The sequence below is a fragment of the Anguilla rostrata genome, chromosome 14 (genome assembly GCF_018555375.3).
Source record: "Anguilla rostrata isolate EN2019 chromosome 14, ASM1855537v3, whole genome shotgun sequence".
Lineage (NCBI taxonomy): Eukaryota > Metazoa > Chordata > Actinopteri > Anguilliformes > Anguillidae > Anguilla > Anguilla rostrata.
The window spans coordinates 8293803-8308154 of NC_057946.1; the positions used below are offsets into that span (position 1 = coordinate 8293803).

General features: G+C 49.3%; 1 protein-coding gene across 3 annotated transcripts in view; it reads left to right on the top strand.

The window, feature by feature from the left end:
- The window catches only part of LOC135240137 (ceramide transfer protein), a 41488-nt gene extending 27992 nt beyond the window's left edge, over positions 1–13496 (top strand). Inside the window, exons 4-18 of one of the 3 annotated variants that reach the window (XM_064309442.1) lie at positions 1711–1818; positions 2032–2167; positions 3063–3146; positions 3574–3731; positions 5719–5811; positions 5998–6084; positions 6682–6774; positions 7072–7149; positions 9238–9333; positions 9865–9997; positions 10116–10186; positions 10554–10682; positions 10825–10954; positions 11105–11241; positions 11677–13496. In XM_064309442.1, the coding sequence (XP_064165512.1) occupies positions 1711–1818; positions 2032–2167; positions 3063–3146; positions 3574–3731; positions 5719–5811; positions 5998–6084; positions 6682–6774; positions 7072–7149; positions 9238–9333; positions 9865–9997; positions 10116–10186; positions 10554–10682; positions 10825–10954; positions 11105–11232 (1524 nt within the window). In that variant the 3' untranslated portion in view covers positions 11233–11241; positions 11677–13496. Of the gene's footprint in view, positions 1–1710; positions 1819–2031; positions 2168–3062; positions 3147–3573; positions 3732–5718; positions 5812–5997; positions 6091–6681; positions 6775–7071; positions 7150–9237; positions 9334–9864; positions 9998–10115; positions 10187–10553; positions 10683–10824; positions 10955–11104; positions 11242–11676 lie in introns of all 3 variants that reach the window. The other 2 variants (XM_064309440.1, XM_064309441.1) reach the window with 2 other exon arrangements.
- The last annotated feature ends 856 nt before the right edge of the window (positions 13497–14352 follow it).

Genomic DNA, 14352 nt, shown 5'->3' on the forward strand with positions numbered 1-14352 from the left:
GGGAGTCTGTTTGTCTGGACAGACAGGCACAGACAGACAGACAGACAGAAAGACAGACTTGTCTCAGCCATGGCAACGTATCGGTCGGGCGTGTCCCCAGCACGGGTCAGACGTTTTTTCACTCCCACCCATTACTGAGTGTGAGGAGTTCCCCAAGCGCCAGCTGGTGGCTAAATGTCCTGCTACACACCTGTGTTTGGCCGGCTAGTTTAGACTTCAGATAGAGCAGAGTAAAGGCTAATTAATTTAGCAACAATGATGGTATCGGAACAATCCGTCTCCCTGCCTCAAACCCCGGTTGCTAGCTGGCTACTTTTCTCACCTGGCTGGCTAATCAGAAATGAGGAGACCCTCCATGTGAGCGTGTGGCCCGTGAGCTGGACCCCTCGGATTGATCAGGAATGTGTCATTCCCGGGTCTCATGATCGGCATTGTGTTGTTTTTCCCCTCACGCACGAACAGAGTATTCTTCTGTACGGAGCTGCGCGCTGCTGCTTTTTGAGAGCTGTTACATAAGCGTAAGAGCCCAGAAGAGCCCTTCACGTTTTTAGGAAACATGTGAATGTTTCACTGCTGCGGTGCTCTGTTGTTACGCTCGCAGCGAAGGAAAGACTCGAAAGGTGAGTTACATAACCTGAATAGGTTCTGAGATCGCATTCACCTACCATAGCTTTACAATAATTCATGAGGTTTTACAACTGTATAATTGTAAATACTTTTACTAGCATAGTACACTACCACAGCTAGTAAAAGTATTTACAATTATACAGTTGTAAAACCTCGTGAATTATTGTAAACCTCTAAATTATAGGCTACATTGCTTCACCCAAAGTGAGATCAGTGTTTATAACTACTAAATGTGGAAGCCTGGTGTTGGTCATTTTCCAAAATGACGTATGTTCAGTGGCATTTTATTACCCTTCTGTAGAACTGTGTGTCATTGTTGAATTCCTTAAGGAAGTAGGCACTGGCATTGTGGGTACAGGAGCTCTTTGTGGCCTTTTGAGCGATTGGTCATATTGGGCAGTGATGGACTATGGTTCAACTGCTCCTTATTGTTATCTGAAATTCCTGTGTTGATATTGTGTGTACCTGTTATGTGAAATGACATTGTGTCGCGACCGGTCATCAACTGTGTTGACATTTCAACCCCTGGTAACATTTTCCCACTCCGCGATGGTTTTATTGCATTTAGCTAATTCTAACCCTGGTCTGCCTGCACTCGTTTACCCAGGATCTGAGTAATGCGTGAAGACAGAAGGCCCATCAGAGCTGTGCTCAGGGGGTCTACTTGCACGCTTTTCCTTACTTTTTTCACGCTGCCTGCAGCTTTAAATGGTGAGCAGGCACACACAGACACATGCACAGGCTCACTGTCCTGCGGCAGCAGCAGAGGGAGGGGCGCCGAGGGGCTCCTCGGCTGTCAAACTGACCCCGGGTCAGCCGCAGCTGCGCACATTCGGTAACCAGGCAACCTTTCTGAAGGGCCCTTAGCCCCCGCAGCAGGTGCCTGTGAGCGAGGCCAGCTGAGGCCCGGCTCATGGCGATTTTAATGGCTCCCCTACTGTTATAGCATGTGTCCTAGCGTACCTAAGATCACACGCCCTGTTGTCTCCCGCCCAGGTTGTAATCTCGTGTGCGTGTGTGTGTCCGTGTGTGTGTGTGAGCGTGCCCTTTCTCCGCTCACGACTGCGTTCTGTGCACCCGCAGGCGGAGTCCGGCTACGGTTCCGAGTCCAGCCTCCGTCGCCATGGCTCCATGCTGTCCCTCACGTCCGCGGCCAGCGGCTACTCCGCCACCTCCACGTCATCCTTCAAGGTGAGGGCCCGGCTCCACCTGCTGAGCGTGCTCACTGTGCGCGTGGGCGCCTCCTGTTTTACTGAGCCAGGCTTCCCACACGTGCACAATATACTTTAACTTCTTTAAGCTTGTTTCCCATTTAAATGACAGGACAGACTGTGCGTACGGTGCATATTCAAACTAGTAACCAGTAAAACGGTGAGCGAACTCGCTCTGTTTGTGTTTTGCCAGAAAGGACACAGCTTGCGCGAGAAGCTGGCCGAGATGGAGACGTTCCGGGACATTCTGTGCCGACAGGTGGACACGCTGCAGAAATACTTCGACGCCTGCGCCGACGTGTCTAAAGACGAGTTCCAGAGGGACAAAGGTGGGCTTGGGTTCATTTTTACTTTCACTACATATCAAGAAAATTGATATTCCACTAAGATGCTATGAGGGGAAAAAAGCCTGTTGCTGCCTGTTATTATCGCTGCTAGTTATTCAGAATGCCCTCCAGGGGTTTCTGAACCGTTATCACTCCGGGGGTCTTGTCACGGCTAAAGACATATCCAGTATCGATTTTTCCTTCTTTCGTTTTTCATGTTTTTTTTTTTTTTTTTTTTGCTAAATCTATTGGAGCACATTTTTCGGGGCTTTCAGAGCTCCAGCGAGCGTTAAGTGAAACGCACGGCGATGATAAAAACACCGCGTGAACCCGGGCCAGGGAGGGGAGAGAGGTTGCCGGAGGGAGGTTGGCTCCACGTGAGGTTTGGAGTATCTCTCCTGGAAGCGGAAGCAGGGGGAAAAAAAGCACCTGCAGCGCGCGGTCTGCAGCTCGGAGGGGGAATGCGTCGACGCGGCGCAGCGCGCGCGCGTTCGGGGAATGCGAGAAGGGGCACGCGTCTGCCCACTCCGCCGCCCGCGGTCGCGCAGAATGCGGCCAGTCATCGCCGGGCGCGGCGTCCGCTCCTGGCAGCGGGCTGCTCTGTGCAGCACAGACCGGGGCTGTTCAGCAGCAGGAAGAGTCGCCCGCTTCTTTTTGGCTTTGGAGAGTCAGGTTTTTTTTTCCGTCTCTCCCCCCCCCGGCCTTCGGCAGAAGCAGCGCTTTTATGTGCAGCGGCCGTACCGAGGCGCCCGGTCGGCACGGTAACGGACCCGGTGCGTGAGCGGGCCGGGCGGTGCCCGACCCGCCCGCCGCGTCGCCGCCGGTGACCCCGTGGGCGAGAGAGGACTCGCTCACTAGCGTGTGCTCTCTCTCTCTCTCTCTCTCTCTCTCTTTTCAGTCGTGGAGGACGATGAAGACGACTTCCCCACCACTCGCCCCGACGGAGAGTTCGTGCACAACAACAACGGCAGCAAGGAGAAATGTGAGTGTGAGCCGCGGGCTTTTCAGCTGTGGCGTGCCTGACGCGTTTATTTTACCGCGCGTCTGCGCTCGGAAACAAGCGGCTTGATTATCTTAGGCTTTAACACGCGTACGGAAATGACAGATATTGAGGGCAGAAAAATGTGTATGTAACTTCACATTAACCTTACTGACAAATTGCTTCTGGAGGGTATTTGGCTGTGTAGTGTGCTCTGGCCTGTGTTTGTGTTTTCGGGAGAATAATGGTCTTGTTTAAACGTTGTTTTGCTCAGGCACTGTAGACCTGTATCCCGGCAGAGAGAGTTCTGTTTCCTGCCGTTGCTTTTATGTAATTCTTCTCTCTGCTCTTCTCACTTTTTAACTGAAAGAAGCTGAATCTTAGTGACTGCCCAGGGTAAGGATCTGACCCACATGTTGCTTTGTTCCAGTGTTTCAGTCTCTGAGCCCCAAAGGAATGAATGGGATTGACTTTAAAGGGGAGGCGATCACGTTCAAGGCCACCACTGCTGGGATACTGGCCACTCTCTCTCACTGCATCGACCTCATGGTGAAGCGGGAGGACAGCTGGCAGAAGAGAGTGGATAAGGTAGAGTCTGAGGAAGCCCTATCTCAGCCACATGCCCGACTCATCATACATTAACACTGTCAAATGTAATGCACTGACAGCAGTACACAGACTGTGATCAGCTGTACTGAAAGGACGTCCGAACACTGCATCAGTAACACTGATGTGACGCATCAGTAACATGTGAAGCCACTGCATCAGTAACACTGTGAATGTGCCACTGCATCAGTAACACTGTAAATGTGCCACTGCATCAGTAACACTGTAAATGTGCCACTGCATCAGTAACACTGTAAATGTGCCACTGCATCAGTAACACTGTGAATGTGCCACTGCATCAGTAACACTGTAAATGTGCCACTGCATCAGTACAGCACAGTCCTGCACCTCACCATTAACACTGTAAATGTGCCACTGCATCAGTACAGCACAGTCCTGCACCTCACCATTAACACTGTAAATGTGCCACTGCATCAGTACAGCACAGTCCTGTAGCTCACCAGTAACACTGTAAATGTGCCACTGCATCAGTACAGCACAGCCCTGTAGCTCACCATTCATTCTGTAAATGTGCCACTGCATCAGTAACACTGAATGTGCCCCTGTATCAGTACAGCACAGCCGTTAACGATAATGGTAGAAATAAAGTACGACGATGTATATGGTTTCTAGAACGCGCTGGGATCATTGATTAAACAGTAAACATTCTGTAAAACTGATTTCTTCTGGGTTTTTTTTTTCCAGTTTCCATGAATTTTAAGTAGTTTGCTGTGACTGCTCTGTGACTTCAGCCAATATTTTTCGTGACAAACACCCAGCCTTAATTAATTGTTCTGGCGCTGTTCTTTACATGCAGTATGAAATGAGACTTGGTATAAACCTGACTGCCAACAGGACTGCCTTCGGAGTTCAGACTTCAGTTCAATAATTTGAAATCGTGATTAGTGGTTTCCATGGCGATGCAAAATTGGTCTTATCAGATTGCTCACAGCTCCATTATTCTTGGAAGATTGCTCATCTGTGGATTTCACAAGTGGGTAATGAGATAAGAGAAGGGCTCTCACATTGGATCTGTCCTGCAGGGAGTGGACACCAGCGGCAGGGGGAGAGCAAGCGGTGGACGTGTGCGGGTGTATCACACGGCTTTCTTTGGGGCCTCTCTGTCAGGCTGCAGTTTGTTACGTCTGAGGCCGTCTTATTTCCATACGCGAGGCCGTGTGCGTCGTCTGACTGCATGTCCTGAGACGTACAGTGAAAGAAAAGCTTGTGGATTGTCGTCAGCAGTGAGAGTTCAGCAGTGGTGGGGCGGTTAGCTTACCGGGACACTGAAGCTGAAGTGGTTCGTTTTTAATTGCGGTGCCAATTTAGCAAAATGCTTCTATTTTTCATCATCATGCAGCCAGTGATATCGCAGGTCAAGTGTTTCTGGGAGCTGGAGCAGCTCAGATCAGCTGGTATTTGCAGGTGTGAAAGGCCTTTCAGGCATGACCCTCCTCTCACTACTTCTACTCCCCTATCTGGTTCTTCCAGCTCTCTCTGCTTTGAGGGGGAAAGGGGTGTCAGTTTCAGGTTCCCTTTTGTGTCGGGGTCTGTGTTTGGCCAAAGGCGGGGTTTCCGAACTTTGGACCTCCAGATCCACCGTGCGGAAAACTCCCGACAGGTCTAGACCCAGAACAGGCTCGGCTCATCCAGTTGTGCTTGTGCACATAGCTCTTGGGGATGCCTCTAGATGTGCTCCCTTTTCTGATCTGCCATTCCTAAGACAGTCCTGTATGTCCTGTGCTCGTTTGATCCTGCATCTTGAGAACATCTTAAGGAGGTGCGTATTTTAGATCATTCGCATTTGACCGTCCCTCCCCAATGCGCACAGTACTACGGGTACGAGGGTCTGAGAGTGCGTTGTGCTGTTCGTTTTGTAATGTTTGCGCTGAGTGATGCGGTGTGTCTGATGAATCCTCTCTGCTGTGTGTGTGCGTGTGTGCGTGTGTGCGTGTGTGCGTGTGCGCAGGAAATGGAGAAGAGGAGGCGCGTGGAGGAGGCCTGCAAGTCTGCCATGACGGAGCTAAAGAAGAAGTCTCATTTCGGAGGCCCTGATTATGAGGTACGGGATCCGCCTCGCTCGCCTCGCTGGTCTCCCCCGGGGGTTCACGGCCCTTATCTGAGGCCCTCCATCAGCACGAAATGCCGCTGCAACGTTGAGACCCCCCCTGCTTCAGAGCATCTTGATTGGGTCTCTTGTTTCCTGAACCGCTGCTTGTTTACATGTAATTTAATCCTCCTGTCGCAGGAAGGGCCGAACAGCCTAATTAATGAAGAGGAGTTTTTCGATGCTGTTGAAGCTGCCCTCGACAGGCAAGACAAGATAGAAGAACAGGTAACGGTAAATCAACTTTTTCTTCTTCTCTAAATAAATGTGTCTATTCGTTAAGGGTCCTGTCATTTTCTTCAGTTTTTATTCAGTCTGACTAATGTGTTGTTCAAAGAGTAAACCTTGGAGTGGAATGGTTGAATTCTACATTTAGTACTACCCTAAGAAACTGACAGTAAGAATAAAAAATAAATATGAGCATTGGACTGCAACCTGGAGGTTGTAGTTCCTTTGGCTTTCCACTGCCTTCTGTGTGTGACTGAACTACAAACATACAAGTGGAGGCTTGGTTCATCCCTGCAGTATGGCAGGGCCATGGGCGGAGGGTTTGCACCTGCTCCCTGGAGCCACCAATCAGGCGAGAGTGAGAGGTTTCAGTTTCTCTGGCTCTTTACCTATTCGTAAAATCAATAAAGCTAATTATATTGTTGTTGTTTGCATTTAATTTAGAGGATTTTGTAAAGAAATGGAATGAGTCCGAGTACCCTGCTGAACATCCTGTCCTTTGACCTGGCCCTTTGTGCTGTATTCATGCACACAAAGCCACGCCTTGTTTTTGTGGAGCAGCGTTGGTGTAACGCCTCTGTCCCCATGTCCCCGCAGTCCCACGCCGAGAAGTCCCGGCTCCACCGGAGCACCCCCCCGCCCTCTGGAGACGCCTACTCCATCATCGGCACCCACAGGTTCGCCCAGAAGGTGAGCCCCCCACCTTCCCCCCCCTCCCTCGTCACTCTAACAGGCGTTTGCCTCCCTGTGCTGCAGTTCAGAAATGACCCGTATCCACGAGTGTGCGTCTCTGCCCAGTCCCAGCATTTCTGCGTTATAATGTGTTATAATGCGTTATAATGCAGGGCCCCGGGAGGCGGGGCTGGGATCGGTGGCCGTGCTGGTGTTGAAAGGTGCTGTCGGTGTGATGGGGGTCCTGAGGGGGGTGGTGAGGGACGACGCGGTCACTGAGCTCGCCGTCTCTTCTGTCCCGTCCCCTCGCTGTAGCCCTATAGTTGCGCTCCCTCCGTGGCTTCCGCTGACGTAGCCGTTGCCCCTGACGATGCTCACAGATTCGGCGCGCAGGTATGGTATCCACGCGGAGCGCCCCTGCGCTGCACCTGTGCCCCTGTGCTTGCGGTGTGTGTCCCCTCTCCATTTGACCCTTCTGAGAATGCACACCGACAGTCAACTACCACACGCAAGCGTGCTCCTTTAGGTATTAACCTCTTCCAGTTAACTGCCCTGCTCGTTTTGCTTGTGATCTATCAAGATTTTGTCTTTTTTATCAAGACAGTCTATGGATAAGGGAACTCTCTAATACAGCTTGTAAAGAGGAGAAATGGTTTCATGTGAATGTTGTGCTGGGATAAGATTGAATGTGTTTCTTGTAAAGGTCCATATTTAATCTCATCAGGATGAAACTGGAGCTTCATCGCTTGTGCTATTGTCCAGTCCTCCAGTACTAATCAATGCCAACGTGGCAGGACACAGATTTGTCTTCAGGGTCATTACTGTCAGTGCCTGTGCGTGTCTGACTGGTGCAGGTTGTTATTTTGGATGGGTTGTTTAAAAGGTAATTAAAGCTTAAGTTACTATGGAGTGTGTGAGAGGCATGGCTCACCGGTATGTCTGAGGAGGCTGTCTGTGCATCATCTGCCTGCTGAAAGAAGGAAATCGGGCGTGTCCAACGGTCGATGGGGAATGTGTAAACAGAAGCCCCGCAGAATGCCGTCTCCACCCTGAATCTTCTTATGAAGGGCAGTCTGGACTGCATGAACTTCATATGGAGTACTGTTACCTGTAGAGTGTGTGAGAGAGCTTTCAGACTTCATATGGAGTTCTGTTGTCTGCAGTGTGAGAGAGCTTTCAGACTTCATATGGAGTTCTGTTATCTGTAGAGTGTGAGAGAGCTTTCAGACTTCATATGGAGTTCTGTTACCTGCAGAGTGTGAGAGAGCTTTCAGACTTCATATGGAGTTCTGTTATCTGCAGTGTGTGAGAGAGCTTTCAGACTTCATATGGAGTTCTGTTACCTGCAGTGTGTGAGAGAGCTTTCAGACTTCATATGGAGTTCTGTTACCTGTAGAGTGTGTGAGAGCTTTCAGACTTCATATGGAGTACTGTTACCTGTAGAGTGTGTGAGAGCTTTCAGACTTCATATGGAGTTCTGTTACCTGTAGAGTGTGAGAGAGCTTTCAGACTTCATATGGAGTTCTGTTATCTGCAGTGTGTGAGAGAGCTTTCAGACTTCATATGGAGTTCTGTTATCTGCAGTGTGTGAGAGAGCTTTCAGACTTCATATGGAGTTCTGTTATCTGCAGTGTGAGAGAGCTTTCAGACTTCATATGAGTTCTGTTTCTGCGTGTGTAGAGCTTTCGACTTCATATGGAGTTTGGTTTACCTGCAGTGGTAGAGAGTTCAGACTTCTATGGACGTTCGTTTACCTGCAGTGTGAGAGAGCTTTCAGACTTCATAGGGAGTTCTGTTACCTGTAGAGTGTGAGAGCTTTCAGACTTCATATGTAGTACTGTTATCTGTAGAGTGTGTGAGAGCTTTCAGACTTCATATGTAGTACTGTTACCTGTAGAGTGTGTGTGAGAGCTTTCAGACTTCATATGGAGTTCTGTTACCTGTAGAGTGTGAGAGCTTTCAGACTTCATATGGAGTTCTGTTACCTGTAGAGTGTGAGAGAGCTTTCAGACTTCATATGGAGTTCTGTTACCTGTAGAGTGTGTGAGAGCTTTCAGACTTCATATGGAGTTCTGTTACCTGCAGTGTGAGAGAGCTTTCAGACTTCATATGGAGTTCTGTTACCTGCAGTGTGAGAGAGCTTTCAGACTTCATATGGAGTTCTGTTACCTGCAGTGTGAGAGAGCTTTCAGACTTCATATGGAGTTCTGTTACTTGTAGAGTGTGAGAGAGCTTTCAGACTTCATATGGAGTTCTGTTACTTGTAGAGTGTGAGAGAGCTTTCAGACTTCATATGGAGTTCTGTTACCTGCAGTGCGAGTGAGTCTTGTTCACACAGAGTGCCGTTCGTCAGCCTGTACCTTTCTCCCTTTACCTTTGCATTTGCCGTTTGGATGCAAAGTGCCCGTCAGGAGGAAGTCGAACCCGAAGCCGTGCCTCGTTTGCATGGAGGCGGTGTGACCGGTGCCCTTTGCCTTGCAGGTGGAGGAGATGGTGCAGAATCACATGACCTACTCCCTGCAGGACGTGGGGGGCGACGCCAACTGGCAGCTGGTGGTGGAGGAGGGGGAGATGAAGGTGAGGACGCCAGGCTCTCTGGTCACGTGACCACCCCTCACGGACCCCCTGGGATGTCCTGCAGTCTCACGTGCGCGGCTTGAGACCAGCGCGTTGGGCAAATGGGAGCTGGAGAATGAGAAACTGAGGATAATGGCTGCTTGTGTAGTCCTTCCCATTAGGCTGTGGGAGCACTAATTTGTCCCCAGCGTCACTGCAGCCGTTCGTGTACAGCTGCGCTGCGTCTTCACTCTCAGCTGTGGAAATCTCTCAGTGCAGCAGCTTAAAGCAGCCATCTGTCCTCTCCACGACAAGCCTATGCTGGGCAACATGGCTGTGATGCTACAGTGGAACTAGCTCACTGATAGCCTGCTGTTCTTGCAGACGTCGGAAAGTGTGTTGCTTTGTATTCCACTAGATGGCGCTCTTGGCTGTTCTTTGTCCAAGTGGCCTTAGCTTTTTCCAGCGTAACAGCTGTAAGGAAATTCAGATCATCCAGTGCATTATTAATGTGTGTGGGATGGCAGGTGTGAAGCTGTTGGTGTTTTGCAGGTGTACAGGAGAGAGGTGGAAGAGAACGGGATAGTCCTGGACCCGCTCAAGGCCACCCACTCGGTCAAAGGGGTGACCGGGCACGAGGTCTGCCACTACTTCTGGGACACGGACGTCCGTAACGACTGGGAGAGTGAGTCCCGCCCCTCTGCTCCGCAGCCTCCTCGGGCTGCTGTCGTCTCGTTTGCGCTGAGTTTGTGGAAGAAAAAACCCAGACGAAAACGTGACATCGCTTTGACCTTGCTTTTCAGCGACCATCGAAAATTTCAACGTTGTGGAAACCCTATCGGACAATGCTATTATCGTGTATCAGACGCACAAGGTAAACACGCTTACGTACTCCCTTCAGTCTGTGTGTGTGTGCTGCAACATTTGAAAATATGAAAATATTTTAGTGAAGGGATTTTTATGTGGACCTTAATTTTATTTAATGAAGACCATTAAATTATAAGTGTGCTTATTTTATTATTTGCATGCTGCTTGGAATGTGTGTACAAAATGAAGAAATGATGTGATAATTGGGTGTTGAAGACTAACCCTAACCCTAACCCCTACCCTCATCCAACCCTAAGCGTATTTGTGATGTAAAGTGCACCTAGCAGTGATGAAGCTCCACACCCTTGAGTCAGGACGGAGGTCCTGAAGAGCAGGTTCAGCCTTCGATTGACAGCTTTGCGTTTGTCTTGCAGAGGGTGTGGCCTGCCTCCCAGAGGGACGTCCTGTACCTGTCCGCAATCCGAAAAATCTTGGCCAACAACGAGAACGATCCCGACACCTGGCTGGTCTGCAACTTCTCCGTGGACCACAACAACGCCCCCGTAAGCCTGAGCTCTCCCGTCTGTCTCCCAGGCCTCCTGATGGACAGGCGGGGCAGCGAATGACAGAACGTGGCGGTGGTGTAGACCGGTTCCTGAGAGCAGACCGTCACACTGCCTTTCTGTGTGCCCTTTCTCCCCGCAGCCCAGCAACAGGTGCGTCCGTGCCAAAATCAGCATCGCCATGATCTGCCAGACCCTGGTCAGCCCACCAGAGGGCGACAAAGAGATCAGCAGAGACAACATCCTGTGTAAAATCACCTACGTCGCTAACGGTGAGCGCCGCTATCGCCGCGGGGTGACTGGTGGGATTCCCTGTGCGGAGGGTGGATGTTCGGTGCAGGCCTCTGAGGTCCTGAAAGGACGGGTGCCATTTAACCGCAGTGTGTCGTTATTTAACGTGGTCCCTGTCCTGCTGTCTACAGTGAACCCTGGGGGCTGGGCTCCCGCCTCCGTCCTCAGGGCAGTGGCCAAGAGGGAGTACCCCAAATTCCTGAAGCGCTTCACCTCCTACGTCCAGGAGAAGACTGCCGACAAGCCCATTCTTTTCTAAAACCTCCAGGTAGGGCAGCAGAAATGCAAAAATGGCCAGCACCCACTCATGCTTAGTGTCGCAGCGATTGTAGGCGTTTCATTTGTCTTTTGTAGTAGCCCTCTTGTGGCCGTGTTGAATTCTGTCGGCAAGATTCGCTGGATTGATTAATTTGTTTCATCCACCTGCGTCTCTATTGGAATAGAATATTCCTCTGTGGTAGTGTGCCATAGCCTGGTTTCTGTGGATGAGTTGTGTTGTTGGCTAAAGGACAGCATGCTGTCATAAGTGGATGATGGAGGGGAATGCTACTGTGGTCAAGGCACAAGCCTCTCCAAACCCCTGTGCTGACTTCTCGGCTGAAACCAGATGAGACCCACATGTGTGTGATGGCAGCCAGCTGTGCTGGTGCAAGACCTGGCAAGGAAAGCTAACGCTATTAACGCTGAACCTGTGTCTGCACAGAGCCCTGGTACTGCGGCCTGCCCGCTCTGCCCTGCCCTGCCCTGCACTGCCCCCTGCTGGCGGAGGCCACACCCAGCACACTTTACCAGACGCCCCAGGTGCTGGAGGACCGGCCGGCAGCATGGACCCTCGCCACGATTCCCCCCCCCCAACCTTCCGCAGACTGTTCCAGAACTCCCTACCTGTGTGGTCCCACCAACTACATCACCGCCATTCTCTGCAAAGTGGGGTTCTAAGGCTTTAATGATCATTAGCGCTGACGTCTTACTGTAGAACTGCTAGTGAATAGCCAAATGTGTATTTTTTTTCTTTTTCTTTTGCTTTTTTCCTGTCAAAACATTAAATATTGGTAAATATGTAATTTGTTTATATGGCAATTTTGAAGGTTGAGTATAAACCGAGTCTATTTTGGTCCTGCTAATTGTAAATGTCTTTTTATATATATATATTATTGTGATTTGTTTTGGATTGTTTGGATTTGCTTTGTATAATCGCTGGTCTCAAGGCTTAATTTCATGCTGCTAATTTTTCTAAAATGACAAACGATAGGTCGCCTTTTTTCTTAAACAATTGTCTTGTTTGTGAAACCTGAGGGCTGTTACTGACCTGTGACCTATGACCTATGACCTTTGTCTTTTCACTCGTCTCTCTGGTGAAGACCGCATGCCGTGTCCGATGGAGGAAGAGTTCGAAAAGTTGATACTCGTTTCTTTTGTCAGGTTTTTTTTTTGGTCATAAATCTATATTTCTACCATGTTTTTCGTTGTACGAGCGCGACAGATGGTGTGATTCACGAAGAGGTAAGAAGGCCACGTTGCTACAGTACAGGCTTTGAGTCTGGAGTTTAGAACCGTTACCAGCCGGATAGCAGAGAACTGCAGTGAAGGCATTACCAGTCAAGCAATAAATTGTTTGGCCTTTTCCAAACACAACGCCAGTCCAGGGCTGGCTAACAGCGAGCCGCTGGGCTTCGACCAAGTTGTGTTCTTCATCAACAGCGGAATGTCCAAGCAGGCCATGACGTTAACTGCCCTGGCTCACGCGTTCTACGCTGAACCGTAGAGGATGAGAAGAACGTTTTCTGTTCCATTCAGTGACTTTCTTTGGTTTTTTTGGGGGGGACGGGGGGGAGGGGGGAGTGTGGTTGGTGCAGGTAACGAACATTTCAAGTATTGTCCGTTAGATTCACATATCATTTTATCAACAATGCACATCTAATGTGTCTGTAAAAATGTGTTTATGTTCTCGGTGACTGTTGAGTCTTCATATGCCTTAGAGAAAAGGAGATACGTGGGGTGTAAACCCAATAAAATCACTAGAGAAAGTGCCTCAGTCTTATCCCACTGTAGCAGGGCATATGATCTATCACTGGGTACTTCCAGCAAGATGATGTCAACAAGAGAAGACATACTTTTTAGCTTTTATTTCTTTATTCGAAAAGCACATTTATATAGAAATTTGAAGGGGAGCGGGGTTAACATTTCACTTCAATTTCTTATCTCTTTTTAAGGAGCATTGTGATTTTGCAATCAATGGGGACAGTCTGTCGTTGTGGAGAGTCCTGCCTAGAGCTTTGCGCTTTTTAGTCCAAAAAAAAGGAGAGGAGCCCATCGCTGACCTCTCACCCTTCGGGCAGGGGAAGGATTCCCGCGATTCCATCGCGAAAGGATGCGTTTCTGACTTGGGTCCTTTCAGAAGACTGGACGAGCTGTGGTGGGGGGGGGTTGGGAGTTTATCTGTTTTGGGTTCTCATTAGTTGCATTGGCACTGAATGTACTGCATTGGGGGAAATGTTCTGTAAATAAAATGATTACACTAAAGGCTGTGTGCGGTGGCTGGTGTTGCAGTGTCCGTGCGCTCGCGTTCCTGTGATAAAGGACAAGAAGGATCGGAGTTCTCTTTCATTCCGTGTGTATCCAGCTATCTGCGTCCTCTCAGCTATAATATGAAATGTGTGGAAGGGGTTTCTGGGAGGGGACACGCCCAGCTCCTTAAACTCGGCAGCGCAGTTCATTCTCTGCCAGGACGCTCCTGTCTTTGTTTCTGGTGACCCCGTCTGTCTTACGATGCTTTTGGCAGTGTATAGATGTTTTTATAGGAGCTTTATTAAATTCTCGATTCTGTTCTGTAAAAGGAAAACGGAAAACCAAGTCTTGTTATGATAACGTCCTATTTGAATACAGTATTGAAGGTATAAAGGTATTGAAAATGAACATGGATACTTGGCTGTACTTATTTTGAATGTAACGTAAAGTTAGATTAAACTTAATTTGCCTTCTGGCATATTTGCCTGGTTAGCAGTATAAATGGATTCATCTCAATTAAAGTTTTATGTGGCAATGTAAAGTGTTGGCAGAATGGGGACAGAGCTCCTGATGTTGGTTCTCTTGTCTTAGTAAATTAGAGCCAATTGCACTGGACTGACATTTAACCTTGCTGAGGTTAACCACCGAGTTCTAAAGAGGTTCAAGGAATGAGATGATTGGTGTTAAACAGACCTGCTGCCTCTGCACTGGCAGGTTGATGCAGAGACAGCCGATTGGCTGGCTCTGCCTCTGGTGACTAGAGTGCTGTTACCTCACTAAGCCGTCTCAAGGGACTTTCTGTTCGGCCACGCCCAACTCACTGTCCACAATATACCGTCCAAAGTCACTTAGCGTATACACGGGCCACAAA